Below are 17,153 nucleotides of genomic sequence, written 5' to 3'. Positions count from 1 at the left end.
GGTGCTGTCTCAGTACCTTCTCCGCTGCTATTCTCAAAGTAAATACATGTGATTGCCCAGTAGGATCATACTCTGCCCAACCCTTTTCAAAGCCTTTTCCAGGGGCTCAGTGCAGCCTTTCAAATTTAGTAGGGCCTGGAGACATGTTAGGTGTCGGAATCCAGATCAAAGGGAGATAAAAGAAGGCTGTGAATTCACTGAAAAGTTACAGAACTGGCTCTGAAAAATAAATAAATAAAATAAAAGCCACTTCTAAAAGAGGGGGTGTTAATAGAAAGGCCAGAAATGACCATAACTAAACTAATTACATTCTTGGAGGAAATCTTGAAGAAAAAAAAATATGGATATATAACACTGTGATGCACTACAGAGTACCTATGATATGTAAATGCATGTATAATATATAATAAATATCACAAACACACAAAATCAAGAAAATTCGTGCAAGTCTTTATTTTTGGCCAAGCGGGTTGGGGTGGAGGTAGGGTGTCTGATAAAAATAAAAAGACTAAAACAGACTGAAAGCAGCTGCATTGCACTAGATGAATGGGGTGGAGAGTTTTGCTCCCCAGTTTTCCTAGCCCCTCTGGGTGGGAAGTTGGTAGATGAGTTGGGAAAGGTCAGAATTTCCTCTCCTGGGCCTTGGGGCAGGGAGAGCAGTGGGAGGGGTGTGCAGTGTGGGCACCAGCTCCTCCTTGCATCTTCCTTCTGGTTTCTGTTCCCTCCAGGAACACCTAAAGGTACTTTGGAGGAGGGTATACAGGTAGATGTGAACTGGCTGGCTGCTAAGCTACCTGGACCTTAGGTACATCTGTCTGCCTACCCGCCAAATCCTTGGTGCATCTTCTCTAGCAATCATTTCCCAAGCAGTCTTCTTGCTTGAGTCAGAGAGAAAAATAAGAAGTTGGGCCCCATTTGCTTTGGATTCACAGAGGCCAGAGTTTTCAGGTAGATGCTTCAGTCCCTCAATGGGGAAGTCTTAGAGGGAAGATCACCTTGGGGTTGTATCAGATAGTAGGTTCCTTGGGGACTGGCAAAAGAGGTGCTTAAACGTGGCTCCAACTTGCAAGGGTAAGCTGTGTGCATACTGTCATCTGTGAGAATGTATGTGTATATGTGTTTGTGTGCCTGCATAAAAGATCCATATTGAGCCCCTTCCCCCTCCCCCCCAGGTGCTACAGTGGGAAGAACATTTGGCCTGGAGTTAGGAAGAAATTAATTAAAATCCTGACTCAGACACTTATTGGCCTTGTGACCCTGGGCAAGTCCCTTAACGCCACCCCCCCCCCCCCTTTACTTTCCTCATGATGGGGATTGTAATAGCATCTACTTTCAAGGGTGGTTGTGAAGATAAAAATAAGATATTTTTAAGTACAGTGCCTGAAATATGTAAGTGAAATTATTATTATGTATATTTTTGTTGTTTTGTCTAGATACATAAATATGTATACAAGGTATAAGAAGTTAAGTGTGTTTGTGAGGGTATGTATATATGTGTACACACACACACACACACACACACACACACACACAGACTTTGAAAAGAGTATGCACATGAACACAAGAATGTATATAGTTAGTGTCCCAGTGGGTTCCCCCCAGGCATTTGTGTACCTGAATGTATCTGACAGTGTTTATATTCACACGTGTGAGTGTGAATTTCATTTGTACAGAGAAATCTCTCAGAGCTGGAGGGGCTCTTAGAAGTCAACTAGTTCAACTTCTCATTTGGTAGATGAGGAAAGAGGCTGAGAGAGGTTGTGATTTATCTAGGGTCACATAACTAGTTTTTGAATAAGGAGTCCACTTAGCTGCCTTAGTCTGCACCTTGTGGTCCTAGTTCCTCAGAGCACTGAGAGGTTTTGACTTGCCCAGAGCTGGGGCACACAGTCAGCAAGAATCAGAACGATTTGGACTAAGAACTTCCTGGTTTCTCTGAGGTGGCTCTCCATCCCCTACCACAAATTACCCCTTCAGGAGAGCATATATGTATGAATAAACAGGTGACAACAGAGAGGAGATAATTGTGCAGTGGCGATCACGTTTTGATAAGCACTTTAAAGTTTACAAAGTACTGGGGCAACTAGGTGGTGCAGTGGATAGAGCACTGGCCCTGGAGTCAGGAGTACCTGAGTTCAAATCTGACCTCAGACACTTAACACTTACTAGCTGTGTGACCCTGGGCAAGTCACTCACTTAACCCCAATTGCCTCACTAAAAAAAAAATAAAAGTTTAAAAAGTACTTTCCCTTACAACACTGAGAAGTAGATTGTATGTCTTATTGCTGTATTTCATTTTAGGGATGAAATGCTAAATATATAGAGATTGAGTACCAAAGAGACAAAGGGCCTTAACTATGATCACTAAGCTTGCCTCCGACCATCTAATCATGTAATTGTTGTTTAGCAGTTGCAGTCCTGTCGGATTCTTTGTTGACCCCATTTGGGGTTTTCTCGGCAAAGGTACTGAAGTAGTTTGTCATTTCCTTCTCCAGTTCATTTTACAGATGAGGAACTAAGGCAAACAGAGTTAAATGACTTGCCCAGGGTCACATAGCTAGTATGTGTCGGAGACTGGATTTTTGAATACAGGTCTTCCTGACTCCAGGCTCAGAGCTCTATCTACTGCACCATCTAGCTAACCCCAAGTCATGCAATTACCTAATGAGTAAATGTCGTTGTACATGTATATTTCTTGTCTATATTCTTAAGTCAATGTGCGTACTACATACTTGTGCATTTAGACAGGCCTGCATGCACTGAAGGAGGTGCCCATGCATACCCTGTAGAGGTAAAAGTGACCCTGAGTTGAGTATCTTAGATGAATTTAACCCAGATAGGTGCAGGTGGGTCAGTGAGTGGGGTGTGGTTGGGTGTGCATGTTGTTGTTCTTGGGGATGGTGGGAGATAGCGGTTGGGGGTGGGGAAAAGGCTCTATGCACGCATGCGCACCTGGCGGGCGGCCCTGGCTCCCAGGTGTGGGGTTCTGGCAGTGGCAGGTCGACCAGTTAAAGCGGCAGCTGCTGCAGGAGTTCGACTCCCCACTGGGAGGCTGAATGGCTCTGCTGGGGAGACTCGATTGGCAAGTATGTGTCTTTAACTGCTCACAGGGAGCGGCGCCGAGTGCTCAAGCGCCGGAGGGCCTAGGCTGGGGCAGCGGCCCCGGGTTGCCCCCCTTACTAGCTTGGGATAGAAAGCTTGGAAAGGAGAGGAGTAGATTCCCAAGCAAAAACGATCTAGAGTTTAGCTCTTCTGGGTGACTTCCCAGGGGGACAGGGGAACAGGGGTGGGCCTGGAGTCTTCCAACCTCAGTTTTCTTGGATGTCTCTGTCCCAAATCTCTGTCCCCGAACTATGCACTCCTAACTCGCGACGAATCGGTGGCCGATCAGGTGACGATGGTGGGAACCTGAGTCCAGTTCTTTCTACTCTGCCCTACGTGTGTGTGTGGGGGGTCTGTGTGGGGTAAGGGGCGGCCGGATGAGGCAGGGAGAGCGGGTCGCAGCTTTTGGGCAGCCAGCAGCCAATTGCCTGGTGGGGAAAGGCTGTCGCCGTGGAGTCTGTCGGTCTGGCTGTCCCGCTGCAGGGGTAGGCGAGCTAGGGCCTCGGTCCGTTCGCCCCCTCGGGGCTCAGCGGGCCCTAGCTGGAGAGCACACCTGTTTGAAGAAAGTTTTCCCTCGAGCGCTTTGCTGTTTTTGTACCCCACCTGCTTCTTAGACCTTTTCTAACGTACCCCTCCACTTGCACGGAGGGTGGTGAAAGAAGAAACTTCTTGCGACTGGAAGGAGTCCGCGATTCTGTGTTTGCTTCGTTTTGCGTTTGGGTCAGGGATCAGGTTAGATTGAAAAGAAACTCTGCCCAAATTCAGGGGTGTGGCCGTTGCCTCTGCTCCCGGTGCGGCTGCCCGATGCCCCCGGAGGGGGCCACAGCCGACGCCTCGCACCCGGCAGGGAGAAGCGGGATTCAATCTCTCCTTGGTTCGTGCCCGCCTCGGGTGCGAAGACCGCGAGGCGAGGATTGTGCCCCGGATAAAAGAGGCGAGCGCTCCCAGGAGTTCTTCCTCAGTCGACTGAGCCCGACTGCTGGGCCACCTCCTTTACGATTTTATTTCGAAGAAGTCAATCAGAGGGCTTCTCCAAAAAGAACGTCCACGGATCAGAAAAGCGCCATTTCGTACTTAAAACAAGGAGGGTTTTTAGGGCCGATAAATTGCTAAAAGGTATAGGGCTCTTGGAAACCTCCCGCCGCCAGGGAGCAGCTGTCTGCGGCTGGGGGATGAAGCGTCGGCCAGCACTGCATCATTCCAATTTTTGCTGTAAGCTTGGCACGGAGACACTTTTTTAGATTTGTAGGAAAGTACAAATCGCAAAAGTTAGGCTCTTCTTGGCAAATATTAGGTATCAAGGCATCAAATACTGACCGTTTTGTCCCTGCTTATTAAGGAGGGAAGAAAAGCAGACAGTGGGTCCCTTCCTTTGGAGTTAATTGGAAACTCTTTCGATTAAAAAAGCATTTATTTAGTACCTACTGTGTATAGGGCACTGTGCCAGACCATCTCTGGTCTAATTCCAAATTGTATCAAGTGCCTAGGATTAGGAAAGGCAGACTAGTGCATTTGAAGGGCAGTATAGATTTGGGTGAGGGGTTGTATAGACATTTTGGTCTTCGACTAGCTGCTTTTCGACCTAAGTACAGAGCACAAGGGCAATTTATTGTCTAAGCGTTTAGGGCAGGGACCTGTCAGTTAAAATCTGCACCTTTCCCTATGTCAAGCCTCGTGCTTAGTATACAGTAGGCACACAATCAATCCATGCTCTCCCCCCCCCCCCAATTAGTTGTCTTAAAAGGGGAAGGGACATAGCGGGTTGCGTCTCTTCAAATACTCGAATACTTCACTGAACGTTTCCATACCGTGGACACCGCCCCCCCCCCCAAGTCTCTAAAGTGATTCCCCAAACCAGTTTCTTTATCTTCATTTCTCCCAGTCTAGAGGCATTTTTTAAGAGACTTAGGTGCTTACTAGGACCAGAATTCTCTGTAGGAATGATCTCCTTCAATACCTTTGACTCCCTTTGAAAAAACTTGGAAAGTTTACAGGGAATTGGGGCGGGGGGGGGGGGCAGGAGGGCACAAAGAGCATTGTAAAATTTGGAATCCTCAATGTCTCCCTTCTTAAGACAGGTCGATTCCTAACCTTATCCTCTTCACCTCCACCACCCTTATTAATAAATGTCTGGAATTCTGTATAGCATTTGCAGGAGTGGGGCAAAGTCATTTGTTTTAAAGAGATTTGTAAGATAAAAATTATATAATATGGGGGAATGACACTACAGCAGACTATCAAAAATGGGAAGTAGCTAGGATTCAGGGATAGGGGTTCTTAGGTGCATTTATGGTGGAATAATTTCTATGGATATGGTGGAGAGGAGGGCCTCTGAACCCTGCTCTTTCAGCCCCTAGTCGGGAATGGGGATGTCTGTGGAGGCAGAGTATGTGCTTTGAAGGGGTGGTATGCTACCCTTGAAAGGGGAGGGAGAGCCCATCTTCTATCAATCAGTACCGGCTCAAACTCAGTTTGAGGCCTTCGGCAGTTCCTCCGCTGCTCCCATGCCACGTTTTGGAATCTATTTTCCATTAAGGACCCCAGTAGGTTTTTAGGGTGCATGTGTTGGGAGAGGAAGGAACTGTCATTTCTAAATTCTAATCTCCTCATGACTTTTACTCGTTGCATATTTTGTTCTAAAATTGGGAATTCAAATTGATCTGGTCCAGCACTGGAACCCAGAATTTGAAAGGACTTCTGGAAGAGAAAGGCCAGTTATCTTGTGCCTTTCAAAGGCATTGAGAGAAAAACTACAAAACAATTTTTAAAAAACGTTTAGTTTCTGGTAGGAAATAACATGATTAAATCAAAATAGAAATGATAGACTATGGTTACATTTGTAGTTGTGTTTATAGACAGAATCGTTACAATTGTATATCCCAGATTCTAGCCTATTATCTCAAAATGCCTTCAAATATTCGATGTGGTTCTGAACCATTCTCTTCTAGAAGTATTTAATAGCTCAGAAAAAAGCTTCTAGGACTTCGATAAATTATAACTTAAACTCTCCCATTGCAATCAAAATCAATAATCGAGTGTAGTATTGCATATTTTGCTTCTCGACTCCCTCATTTGCAAAAATTTCGATCTACCCCTCTAAGTGGAAGACTAGTAACTTGGTATCCTCTCTCCCTTTAGTTATTCTTTTCTTTTTTTCTTCTTTTCTGGAGCCACATTTCGATCCATTATTCTAACTTCGTTTTTTCTTGCCATTCCCTTGGAGAGGAGTGTGGCCCCTTGTGCAGAACCTCCCCAATACAAGCATGAAACCGCTAAAAAGAAGTAGGGGCTATGGAAACTAAAGCTAGCGTACCAACGGTTCCGGGACCCCTTTCGAGGCCTGGAATAGACAAAGTAAAGTGGTATTCCTTGCATTGGAACTGAAAGAAATAGTATCTTAAAATGCTATATAAAAGTGAGTTGCTATTAGACAACTAACTGGAGGGTGATGTGGTGCATTAGAGCATCTGCCTACCGTTACCAGGCAAGGTTGGCCCCTTTCAAAACGGCTGGGTTGCTTAACTGTAACTACCAACCCACTCACTGCGCTCCTCTCTCTCGGACTGTTTTTCGGCCACTTCAATCTCTTTGCATGTTACTCTGCTTTTACTCCGAGTTTCTTCACAAAAACAACGACCCCACCCAAACAATCAATAAAGCATGCTTGGGTAGGAGCTGGGGGTGCTAAGAAAGGCGCTTTTTAGCGTGTGGCTTTCTCCTTGTACTGCTGTTTGAGCACTCGGCAGCTCTGGCTCCATTCTTACACCCCCTTCCCACCCTTCTATCTCCGTTCTGTGCGTGGGTCTTGGCTCGACGCCAGGCTTAAGCGCACAACGCCGGAGAAAAGAGGGCGAGGGAGGAGTTCTGGGTGGGGCCCGCCCGGTCGGGCCCCTGTGACTGGCTGGTTAGGCTAAGTGTCTTCCGAAAGTTGGGCCTTCTGTGCAGTCCCGGGGGAGGAGTTATGTTAATTTCCTTGCCATTAAGGCTGGCTGGGTGCGGGGGAAGTGCTGGAACAGGCAGAGATCCTTGACCATTCCAGAGAGAGAAAGAGAGAGAAAGAGATCGGTACCTCCCCGAAGCAGCTTCCGATGCAGTCCATCTGAAGGGCACGGAGAGCCCAGCCCAGTCAGTCTGGGGGGCGGGGAACCAGCGACCGTGACCCCAACTTTGGACTTACCACCTGGGGGGTGGGGGGATCCTGGATCTTGGAGATTATTTTGGGGTACTCCGGACGCCATGTTGTGGAAATTAGCCGACAATGTCAAGTACGAAGAGGACTGCGAGGTGAGAAAGGCACAATTAGGGCGGGGATGGGGGAACCCGGCGCCCGCGGGCGAATTTTAAGTTAGGGAAACGAGGCTCCAGGAGTTCGAGCCCAGCACACCAGGATTATAAGAATGGGCTACTTGGAAGGTAGGAAGAGAAGGGTAGGAAATTAAGGGTTTCTATGGGAGGATGAAGGGCCCCTATTCGGAGCGCTCTCTGAACTGGAGGGGATGGTAACTAATTGCAACTAATGGGCCACCGCCACACTGAAAGTACAGGCGCTCGTGGTTTTTACCCGTATGCCTGAACGTGTCCCTGGGCATTCTTGCTTTTGACCAGGGATCTGAGAGAAGAAAGTGACAGTGAAAATTCTCCTAAATTGATATTGGGGGTGGGGGGACCTTTCGGGTTTTTTTCCTGGCTGTCTCCTATTCTAGTTTGGTATAAGTAGGGATTCATGGTAGAAGAAATTAAGTAATGAAAGAAAGAGTGTTGATGACACCTCCAATCCCCTTACTGTCACTTATAAGGGACGCTCTCCTTACATTTAATCCAGAATTTAGGAAAACATAAAAGTAAAGCTTTAAGGGTTTGGGGGTGGGGGTGTAGGGAGGACAGATGAGGCCGTAAGCGTCCTAGAGTGAAAAAGCCTGTTTGACAGGTTGAACTAGGAGCTTCGCAGAGTGGGAGGGAGAGGGAGGGAGCCGGCGAGCGGGAAGAGGAAGACGACGCTCAGAGGTAGGCGAGGTCTGCGCTACCTTGAGCTCCAGGGAGAGCCCCAGACCCGGCCGAACGTCTTGTTAGTACTATGGGACGGGCAGCGGGGATCGGGGACAGCAAGTTGGGACAGAGTAACTGGACTTACTCTGTCTTCTGCAAGACTTGTTTCCCTCCGCTAGGGGGAGGATGCCTTCCCTCCAGGCTCCTCCTCTGACCGCCGATACCCCAAAAGTATCGTGAATAGGGTCCTCTTGAATCCAATGTAGCAGCTACGGTTCGGACTAGGAATACTGGGAACGGATGGTGACCATCTGAATCAGGAATGGAGTGCCGCAGTCCTCTACCCTCAAACCCCCGGCTGAAAAACTCCGTCTGTGAAAACACACTCTTGAGACAGCTAGAGGCCGGGCCATTCCCAGATGCTCCTGGGTCCCAACTGTTTCCCCGGCCTTCGGGGCCAAAGTATAGAGCCACGAAAAGTCCACGTGTAGCTGAGCCTGGGCCCTGCCCATGGGCTAGGTTAAGTACCCCAGAAATTTTTTTTTTAAATCAACTCTAGTTTCTGTGCCCAAAGGAGGTTTATACTCTTGGCCTTTTTGTTCTTCAGTCCCACCTCGACTGCGCTGCATTATTTTTCTAGTTTGTCCCTAAATGTCTCTTCAGCACAATTACAGTGGTGGATGTCACCTCCTTCTTGTGGCCTCGGCGGCATCTGCGCGATCTGGCGAGTTTTGGCTGGCTGGGCTTGAGTAGGCGCGTGACATCAGCTGCGACCCTTTCTCCCACCCAAATGTCCCTCCACCCAATTCGTCACCGCGAGAAGGTGTGCTGGGGGGGGGGGGGAGGAAAAAGCGACTTCCCCGCCTTCCTGCGCGTCGCCGCCTGCTACCATGCGCTGCCTTGCTTACTTTACTTGAGTCGCATGCAGTCGCGGAAGGACATGGAGAACCGCGCGGTGGGTCTTGCACCTTTAGAGCCTTCTGCGGGCCTGGGAAAGAGTGGCGTCTTTGGTTCTTTTGGGGGGAACTTTGTTTATTCGTTTAATTTGTAGCTGGGGAATCAGAACTGACTTCGTCTCCCGCCCGGGTAAGAAGTGAGTTCAGTGCCGGGCGGAGAAGTCACGCGCCGCAAGTTAGGGGAGGGTTGCGAGCCAGGGGTTAACAGAGGTTCTTACTGTTACTCTATTTCTCTCTTCTCTGTCCTTCCCAAGCTCAAGCTCCGTAGTCTTTTCCTTAGGCAGCCTCCAAATATTCCTTTTTCCCTCCTTTTAGGGACTTGATTTGCTCCCTAGGATCCGAACGCCCTACGCCTTCGTATTGATTGCCTTGTGAATGGGGGGTGGTCGCATTGATTGCCATGTGAATGGGGTGGGGCCTCTAGACTACTTCGACCCTAATCAGGGACTAGAAAGGGAGGGGGAGGGGGAAAGTATGAGGTGGAACTGGAATCGAAGACAGTTTAAAGTGGGGGGGGGCGGGGGAATCATGTAACTGGGTTTTCGCAGAATCGGGGTTTTCCTTCTCACCCTCCAATTGCTCCCAATTTTCTTCCAGGATAGGCACGATGGGAACAGCAATGGGAACCCCCGCCTCCCCCACCTTCCAGCGGTCAGCCAGCACCTCTACAGCCCTGCAGCCCCACCGCTCTCACATTCAGGGGCATCCGACTTTCAGCCGCCTTACTTCCCACCGCCCTACCAACCCTTGCCCTATTCTCAGTCTGCTGACCCGTACTCCCACCTGAGCGACCCCTTCTCCATCAACCCCCTGCACCAGCCTGCGCCAGCGGCCAGTCAGCAACAGGCCTGGCCCAGCCGGCAAAACCAGGAGCCAGCTGGCTTGAGCCACCACACGAGGCCGGGCCTTGTCCCACACCTCCCGGGGCTAGAAGCCGGTGGCCCAGGGGCAAGGAGAGACACCTACAGACGTTCTGAGCTGCTCTTACCGCCCCACAGTCACGGGCTAGATGCAGCACTGGTGGAAAACCTGGGCTTACATGACATGGCCCATCAAATGGAAGACGTCCAGGTGAGCAGTCCGGAACAACCGTAAGAGGGGAAACTTGGGGAGCTGGTTTGGCTTCTAGGCCGAGCAAGGATGTCCACTACTGCCCTTTCTAAAGTCTCTCAGGTTGGTTCGATTTATTTTTCTAAATAGAAACTGTCTCCTCTTTCCTCTAGAATGTGGAAGACCAACATTTGCTGTTGCATGATCAGACAGTCATCAGGAAAGGTGGGTTAATTATCTAATTAGCCTTCCCTACCTTTTTCTCTTAGCCTGTCCCATAAGACTTAGGGAGGGCGAAAAGGTCTTAATGGCCCCTCTACATCTATTTGGATCAAGCATTCCAAAAGTGTTTTGTTGGAAACAGACCAATGTATTCCAAGTGCAGAAGCCCCAAGAAAGTAGAAATGATTTCTTCTGACTAGATACACAGACTGTAGTGGAAGAAGTCAGGGTTTGTGAGATGCCTATAAGTTTAGGTGAAATAATTTTTATTTTTCTACTTGAAACAAGTATTTTAGCCCCAGAATGCAGTAGTGGGGAACTGCTTTCCCCTCTAGCAAATGCTGCATCTGGAAGGAACCTAGAGAGAGGAATGTTGGTGGAACACTACTTAAGAAAATTGGCTGTGGGTGGTTTGTACAATAATGTGGTGGAGATTCGATTGCTTGGCTGGCTATTGCTAAGTTCTGCCTCAGTGCTACCAGGGCTAAGGTATTGATGAGAGTCTACTGTCTCTGCCTCAGAAACTTTATGACTAAATCCAGATGCTAAAATGTTGCTAGTTAATTTGAGTACAAATGAATTGTTACCATTTTAGTTTAAGAATAGCAAGATCGCTTTAAATTCAGTTTGACTAAAGCTTTCATTTAGACTTGCAAATGGAAATAAAATAACTTACTCCCTTTTATGTATAAAATTTTAAGGGTGAAAGTCTTAACAAGTTGATAGGTTTTTGTGACAGATACATTTTTTCTTTCAAGTACTTAGCTTTTCATTTTACACACAATACTTTTAGGAGCCAATTTGAAAAGTGTTAAATATGGCAATTAGCTTAACATGAAAAGAAGTAACAGGCAGTTTTTTTAAAAAAATAGTTTTCTTCTACTTATAATCAAGGTGTCTACCAGATCATGAATGTTAAGAGAATTTGTGCCCAACTATAAAAAATTTGAATTTGTCTGCTTTGCTTACTGACATTTACTTAGATGATAATGCCCAATCCCTTAAAGGGGATTTTTCAGATCATCCATTACAACCCTTGCATTTGATTAAACACATTTATTAAGCAACTGATATTACTGTGTGCCCTAGAAAACAACACTAAATGCTAGAGATAGAATTAAAGTCCAGAATGGTGAAAATATTCCGGTTGACCAAGGTTACCCAGCACATTAGTGGTAGAACCAGTATTAGAAATTTTGAGACACCTTGGCTTCTTTGACCAGAGCTTCTCCTCCCCTTCCCCCACTTTGTTTAGTAAACCAGTACTGACTTATAAAATGAAGGTGGTAGAATCTTGACATCTCCAGCATGTATTATCTTCTGTTCTAACACCTTTTGAAACTGTTTTGATAATTAATGTTTGTTCTTCACAGGTCCTATTTCAATGACCAAAAGCAACTCCTTGGGTCTCCCCTGTCAGAAGGATGGAATGATAGGAGCAGTGGTTAATCATAATGAAGTATTTTGCTCTGTTCCTGGAAGACTTTCTCTCCTCAGCTCCACATCCAAATATAAAGTGACTGTAGCTGAGGTCCAGCGAAGACTTTCTTCTCCTGAATGCTTAAATGCCTCCCTATTGGGGGGGGTGTTGAGAAGGTATGGGGAAAACATCTTTGGGTAGTATTCATCCTGGACACTCAACTGTGGTGGGGTGTTGTTGTATAAAAGGTCTGGGAAAGTATTTTTAACATTTATGTAACTTTAGATCTAACACTGAATTCTAATAGACCCAGAGAGTTTTAAACATACATTTCCCTTTTGAAAAGTGTTAAATGTAGAAGAAAGTGCTAAAATGGGTCTAACAGCAAGTTATTATTTAGTTAAAATCTGACTCTATGCTATATAAGAACCTAGTCCTAAGGTGTTCTCATGGCTAGTGTCTAAATAGCTCACTCCCATTAGCTTTTTTTTCTTTTCTGCATTGTTAAACTCATGTTTTCCTCTTGATTTCTGTGTTCTAACTGCTATCTTTAAGAGGTATATATATATGTTTCTGCTAAATTTTGGTTTTGTAATGTATAAAAATGAAAAAAGGAGGTCCTTTGAAAGCAGACCCATATTATTGTTTATGGTAGTCTTTACATTAAATAAAATTTGATAATTTGACATTTTGCTTTTGTTACTTGATGCCTCAATGCTGGTCACATTTTTCATTCATAGAGCCAAATCCAAGAATGGGGGCCGATCTTTGCGAGAAAAGTTGGATAAAATCGGTTTAAATCTTCCAGCTGGAAGAAGAAAAGCTGCTAATGTGACATTATTAACTTCCTTGGTAGAAGGTCAGTATGCTAGATTACTGACTTTTTATTCATCAAACTCCCAAGTAAGTCCCTCCATAGTTGTAAGGGTTAGGTGGAGAAAAATAGAAGCATCTTTGGAGATGTGTGTGTGTGTGTCTACACGAGCACGTGTGCTACTAAAATTGTAAGGCATATAAAGTTCCTGGCTGGTAATCTTCCTAAAGCAGTGCAATGAATGTCTAAATTAGGTTATATTCTAATTGCTTTGCTATCTTACCTTTACTGATTATTTTAAAAGTAATGTTTGCCCTAGCTGTCCATTGAAACTTGAATGACTTAGCATTTTCCATTCTTTCTCATGTATTGAACTAAGTACTTTGTTGTGATGGTAGGGACAGTTAGGAAAAAATCATTTTGAGGTTATCTTTTGTTCGTTCCTTAAAGAGTCTTGCAGGTTCTGTATGTTCCATAAGGTGGTATCATGGGTGTGTGTGTGTGTGGGGGGGGAGTGTTCAAAGGTATAGAGAAGGGGGGAGGGGGACCCAAAACTTTCAATGATGGGAGGGAGGTAGCTAGTAAGTAGCATTTATATAGCTTTTTAAAATTGCAAAGTTGTCAGCATGGGAGTCCTGAAGTTCCTTTTTCAGCATGACCCCACTATCTCAGATCTAGAAACTCCCCCCCCCCCAGTCTTTATGAGCCTGTAGCACTTGTTTTCTGGTATTATAGAGCTGGGAACAAGGTTTGGGCCTCTCAGTAGAAGACCCCTGGAAAGTGTCCAAGAACACAAACAAATACAACTTAAAAAAAAAAAAGAAAATCCTCAACTCAAGCATATTGTATTCAGGAGGAAAGTGGACTTGAACACTGAGAGGATTGTAGTATAAAGATCGAGCAAACCTCCAATCTCACCAGATTATCAGGGTAGTTCAGTCTCCCCATGTGGCCTAGGGGGGAGTCAGTGAGAAGTATGACTTAGAGAAGGAGATACATTCTGGACAGGACCCTTCTCTGGTAAATTCAGGCCTAATGGGATAAAGAACCATTCAGGTTGCCCCTCTTCAGTACTACTTGTGATTGAAGGAAAAAATTCGTTGTGAATTCAGTTGTTTTCCATCTAGTTTGAAGGTTTTATCCGCATCCTGGTGGGTTTACTTGTGTGTATATAGTTATAGTTGTGAGTATATAGATATGTGTGTGTTTGTGTGATATATGTGAGCCTACTCGTTGTATGAAGTGAAGAGACAGATGTTTTTCTGCAGTTCTATTCTCCTTTCCCTCCCTCCAACCAATTCTCTTCCCCCCCCCCCCCTTGCATAAGGAGGCAATACTAGCTGGATAGACAGGTCTTTGGTAATGGAAAGAGTAGCATGGATGTACAGGGGATTCTGAAAGTCTTCAATTTGAGTCTAATCACTGGGTTTCCTTAAATTGGATCATCTTTGAAAGCTTTGCTAGTAAAAGTACATATTGAAAGTAATACTTGGAGACAAAAAGATAATGCTCTTGTAGTAGTCTCTTCTAGGTGGATATATCTACTATTTATTCTGATATTTTCACCTTTCCTTAAATAAAAGCTTGGGGTTTTTTCCTTGTTAGTACAGAGATCCATCTACTTTTACTGATAAATACGGTTACCTGCTGTGCAACTTGTCTTGAGTTAAATGGATCCCTGTGATTCTAAGTGACATACCATGGCAAATCAATATTTGTCAAAGGTGGAACTGAACCTATCTTTTCCATTCTTCAAAGGTGGGCTCCCTTAACCCCCTTTACTTCTTCCTTCCTCAAGCTGCCTATCAAAGGCTTCATGTAACATTACTTTAGATCAAAGTCATCTGACTTAAGCCCAAGTCTACTCCATGATTCATTTTATAAAATAAATTTTATTATGAAATAAAAATGATTATAATTGAGTAGGTCTTGCTGACAAGTCCCATGGATTGGGGTTAAGGTTGTCTCTGATTTATATTGTTTTTTGTTTGATTGTTTTGTTTTATTTTGGCGGGGTAATGGGGGTTAAGTGACTTGCCCAGGGTCACACAGCAGGTAAGTGTCCAGTGTCTGAGGCCAGATTTGAACTCAGTTACTCCTGAATCCAGGGCCGGTGCTTTATCCACTGTGCCACCTAGCCACCCCCCCTCTAATTTATATTGAACATTGTTCTTATGGGGCAACATTGAAGATCCGTGCAGGAAAGATTGCTTCATTAGTCTCCTGAACCCTTGAGATTTTGCTGCTGGTTACTAATTTGTTGGGTGTTATTGTATTTTCTAGATGCAAAGATGTTTGGATCGAAATAACAGGATAGCTTTTTTTTTTTTTTGGTCTTTTCTAGCAATAACACTTGGTAGTTGGTTTGCTTTGGGCTTGGGTTTGACTGGAATTGTTCTATTATTGTAGGTGAAGCTGTGCATCTTGCCCGAGATTTTGGTTATGTCTGTGAAACTGAGTTTCCTTCTAAAGCAGTAGCTGACTACTTAACCAGACCACATTTAGGACGGAATGAAATTGGTACCAGAAAGAATATGCTACTTGCTGCTAAGTGAGTATTGTGGCAGGCTGCTTACAACCAACTTAACTATTTTTGAGTTTCTTTAGCATGTTGAGCCAAAAGAGGTCTTTGTTTGTTTGGTTTTTTCAATCATAAGAACTTTCGACAATCATGAATAGGATATTTTGAAGTAGGAGAGATAGATTGTCACAGCTCTCCTTTCCAAAAGACATCTTCTAAAAAATACTTTTTAAAAATCCTTATTTGTATTTCCTTAGATGTGTTTTTGTAACATGTGACTTGGCTTGCCAAGTTTAAAGATAGATTGTACATCTTCTGTCTGGGTAACAGATTTCAAATGTTGTCATGAGGCTCAATGTATATATGTGACATGTGGCTAAATGAGATGCCCTAGTTCAGCTGCTGCTTATCCATTGCAAATCACTCACTGCAGCTGAAGAGGTTCTCACCCAAACTAGCACTAAATTGATTTTAAAATTATGGTAAATGAAGCAGAACTGGTAAGAATTCAAGGCAGGAGAAGAACATGCTGGCAAAACCAAAAATGAGTAACAACCAAAACATTGGTTCCATGAAAATAGCTAACCGTTGAAATATAAAATTGCTTTGAAATGAGATGGGACTCTTGGCACAGACTCCCCATGGTAGTTAGTTCTCCATCAGAATTTGTAGGTTTCCTTGAAAACACTGAACAGTGGTCCAGGTCTTCTCCTCCCCCCCCCCCCCAATTTAGATGACATGTCTATTAATATGCTTGTCTCGATGTGCTTTTCTTTAGTTGTCCCTTGAAATTACCTATTCATGGAGATTTCTGTTTTGTCTCAGGCAAATCTGTAAGGAATTCACAGATCTTCTCACTCAGGACCGGACTCCCCTTGGAAATGCTAGACCCAGCCCAGTTCTGGATCCTGCCATTCAGGGCTGCCTGACTCATTTCAGCCTAATAACGCACGGCTTTGGGAGTGCGGCCATATGTGCTGCCATGACATCTGTCCAGAACTACCTAAATGAGGCATTAAAAATAGCAGACAAAACCTACATGAACACTGGCGACCAAAGCCCCGCTGAGTCTAACAAAACTATCGAGAAAATGGATAAGCACCGGAAATAAAAAGGTTGGAAGGGGGTGGGGGGGAGTACAGCCTGGGGAAAAGTTCAAAAGGACTGAAACTGTTCTCCTTAATACAGACTGTGGCATCATCTTCTTCTTGCCTAGGGGACAATGTAGAAAAATTTGTTACTTTATTAAACGTCATCGTATTCAGGATCTTCATGATTTATACACCCTCCCATTCTGGAGTCTTGTGTTTCTAAAGCTGCCGTTTCTCCAAACTTTGTGGACAAGTTTTCAGAAGACTACAAGCTTGGGTACTTGTTGGGTACTTGCTCCTTAAACCTTTTATCCCTTGCCCCTTCTCCCCCCCCTCCCCCTGCTCTAAAAGTGGTGCTAAAAATTGCTTTTTGAACCTCTGAAATTCCCAGTGCTAATAGCTGAGGGTGTATTTTGGATGCTATCAATTAAGAATTGTTCCTTTATAAGTCAAATTTTCATGGATTTGTCCATGCTAACAATAACCATTTTGCAGTATTAGACCATGGTGTTTAGATCTATCTTCATTCAATGTTTATTTAAAAGGTTATCTAGCTTCCTAGATCACAAGTCTTATCCTATGAAGGAAAAAAAATTATATTTGACCTTGTTACTCGATGGCATTTGACATACTTCCAAAGGATATATAATTCAGGTTTTACAAAAACTTAGTAAAAAAAAAATCTGTGTAGGTGTTTTTTGTGTTATAAAGAATTTTGAATTAGTGCTAAAATCTGAAATGTCTTGAAAAAATTTTTCTCTCAAAGAGTATCAGCTTTATTTGCATATTTATATCAGGTCTGTTTTAAAAAGACAAAAAAACTTGAAAATACTAGACACGTAACATTTTATTAACTTTTTCTTTTTCTTTACTTGTTTTTTTGCCTTAATTAAAGGCAAACAAAACAAAACAAAAACCTACCAGGGAGGCGCTCTGTGTGTTAAGAGAAAGTGTGCTTAATGTACATATTTATTTATGTGTAATTTAATGG

General features: G+C 44.5%; 1 protein-coding gene across 1 annotated transcript; it reads left to right on the top strand.

Moving 5' to 3' along the window:
* The first annotated feature begins 7,121 nt into the window (after positions 1-7,121).
* On the top strand, positions 7,122-16,430 carry TFAP2C (transcription factor AP-2 gamma). The gene is made up of 7 exons (XM_043987026.1): positions 7,122-7,386; positions 9,642-10,115; positions 10,268-10,319; positions 11,690-11,912; positions 12,477-12,595; positions 14,960-15,101; positions 15,897-16,430. Exons 1-7 carry the CDS (start codon positions 7,339-7,341, stop codon positions 16,180-16,182), a joined length of 1,344 nt encoding a protein of 447 aa, XP_043842961.1. The 5' UTR covers positions 7,122-7,338; the 3' UTR covers positions 16,183-16,430.
* Positions 16,431-17,153: the final 723 nt, after the last annotated feature.

The sequence above is a fragment of the Dromiciops gliroides genome, chromosome 2, assembly GCF_019393635.1.
Source record: "Dromiciops gliroides isolate mDroGli1 chromosome 2, mDroGli1.pri, whole genome shotgun sequence".
Lineage (NCBI taxonomy): Eukaryota > Metazoa > Chordata > Mammalia > Microbiotheria > Microbiotheriidae > Dromiciops > Dromiciops gliroides.
Note: the sequence above shows the minus strand (reverse complement) of the source record. Positions and strands in the feature narration are given on the sequence as shown.

What these genes read in the sequence shown, in the direction of transcription:
- TFAP2C (XM_043987026.1), top strand. Translation starts at nt 7,339, where the DNA reads ATGTTGTGGAAATTAGCCGACAATGTCAAGTACGAAGAGGACTGCGAG. An exon ending in AGTACGAAGAGGACTGCGAG is followed by an intron (nt 7,387 to 9,641) that starts GTGAGAAAGGCA and finishes ATTTTCTTCCAG; the next exon opens with GATAGGCACGATGGGAACAG. An exon ending in AATATGCTACTTGCTGCTAA is followed by an intron (nt 15,102 to 15,896) that starts GTGAGTATTGTG and finishes GTTTTGTCTCAG; the next exon opens with GCAAATCTGTAAGGAATTCA.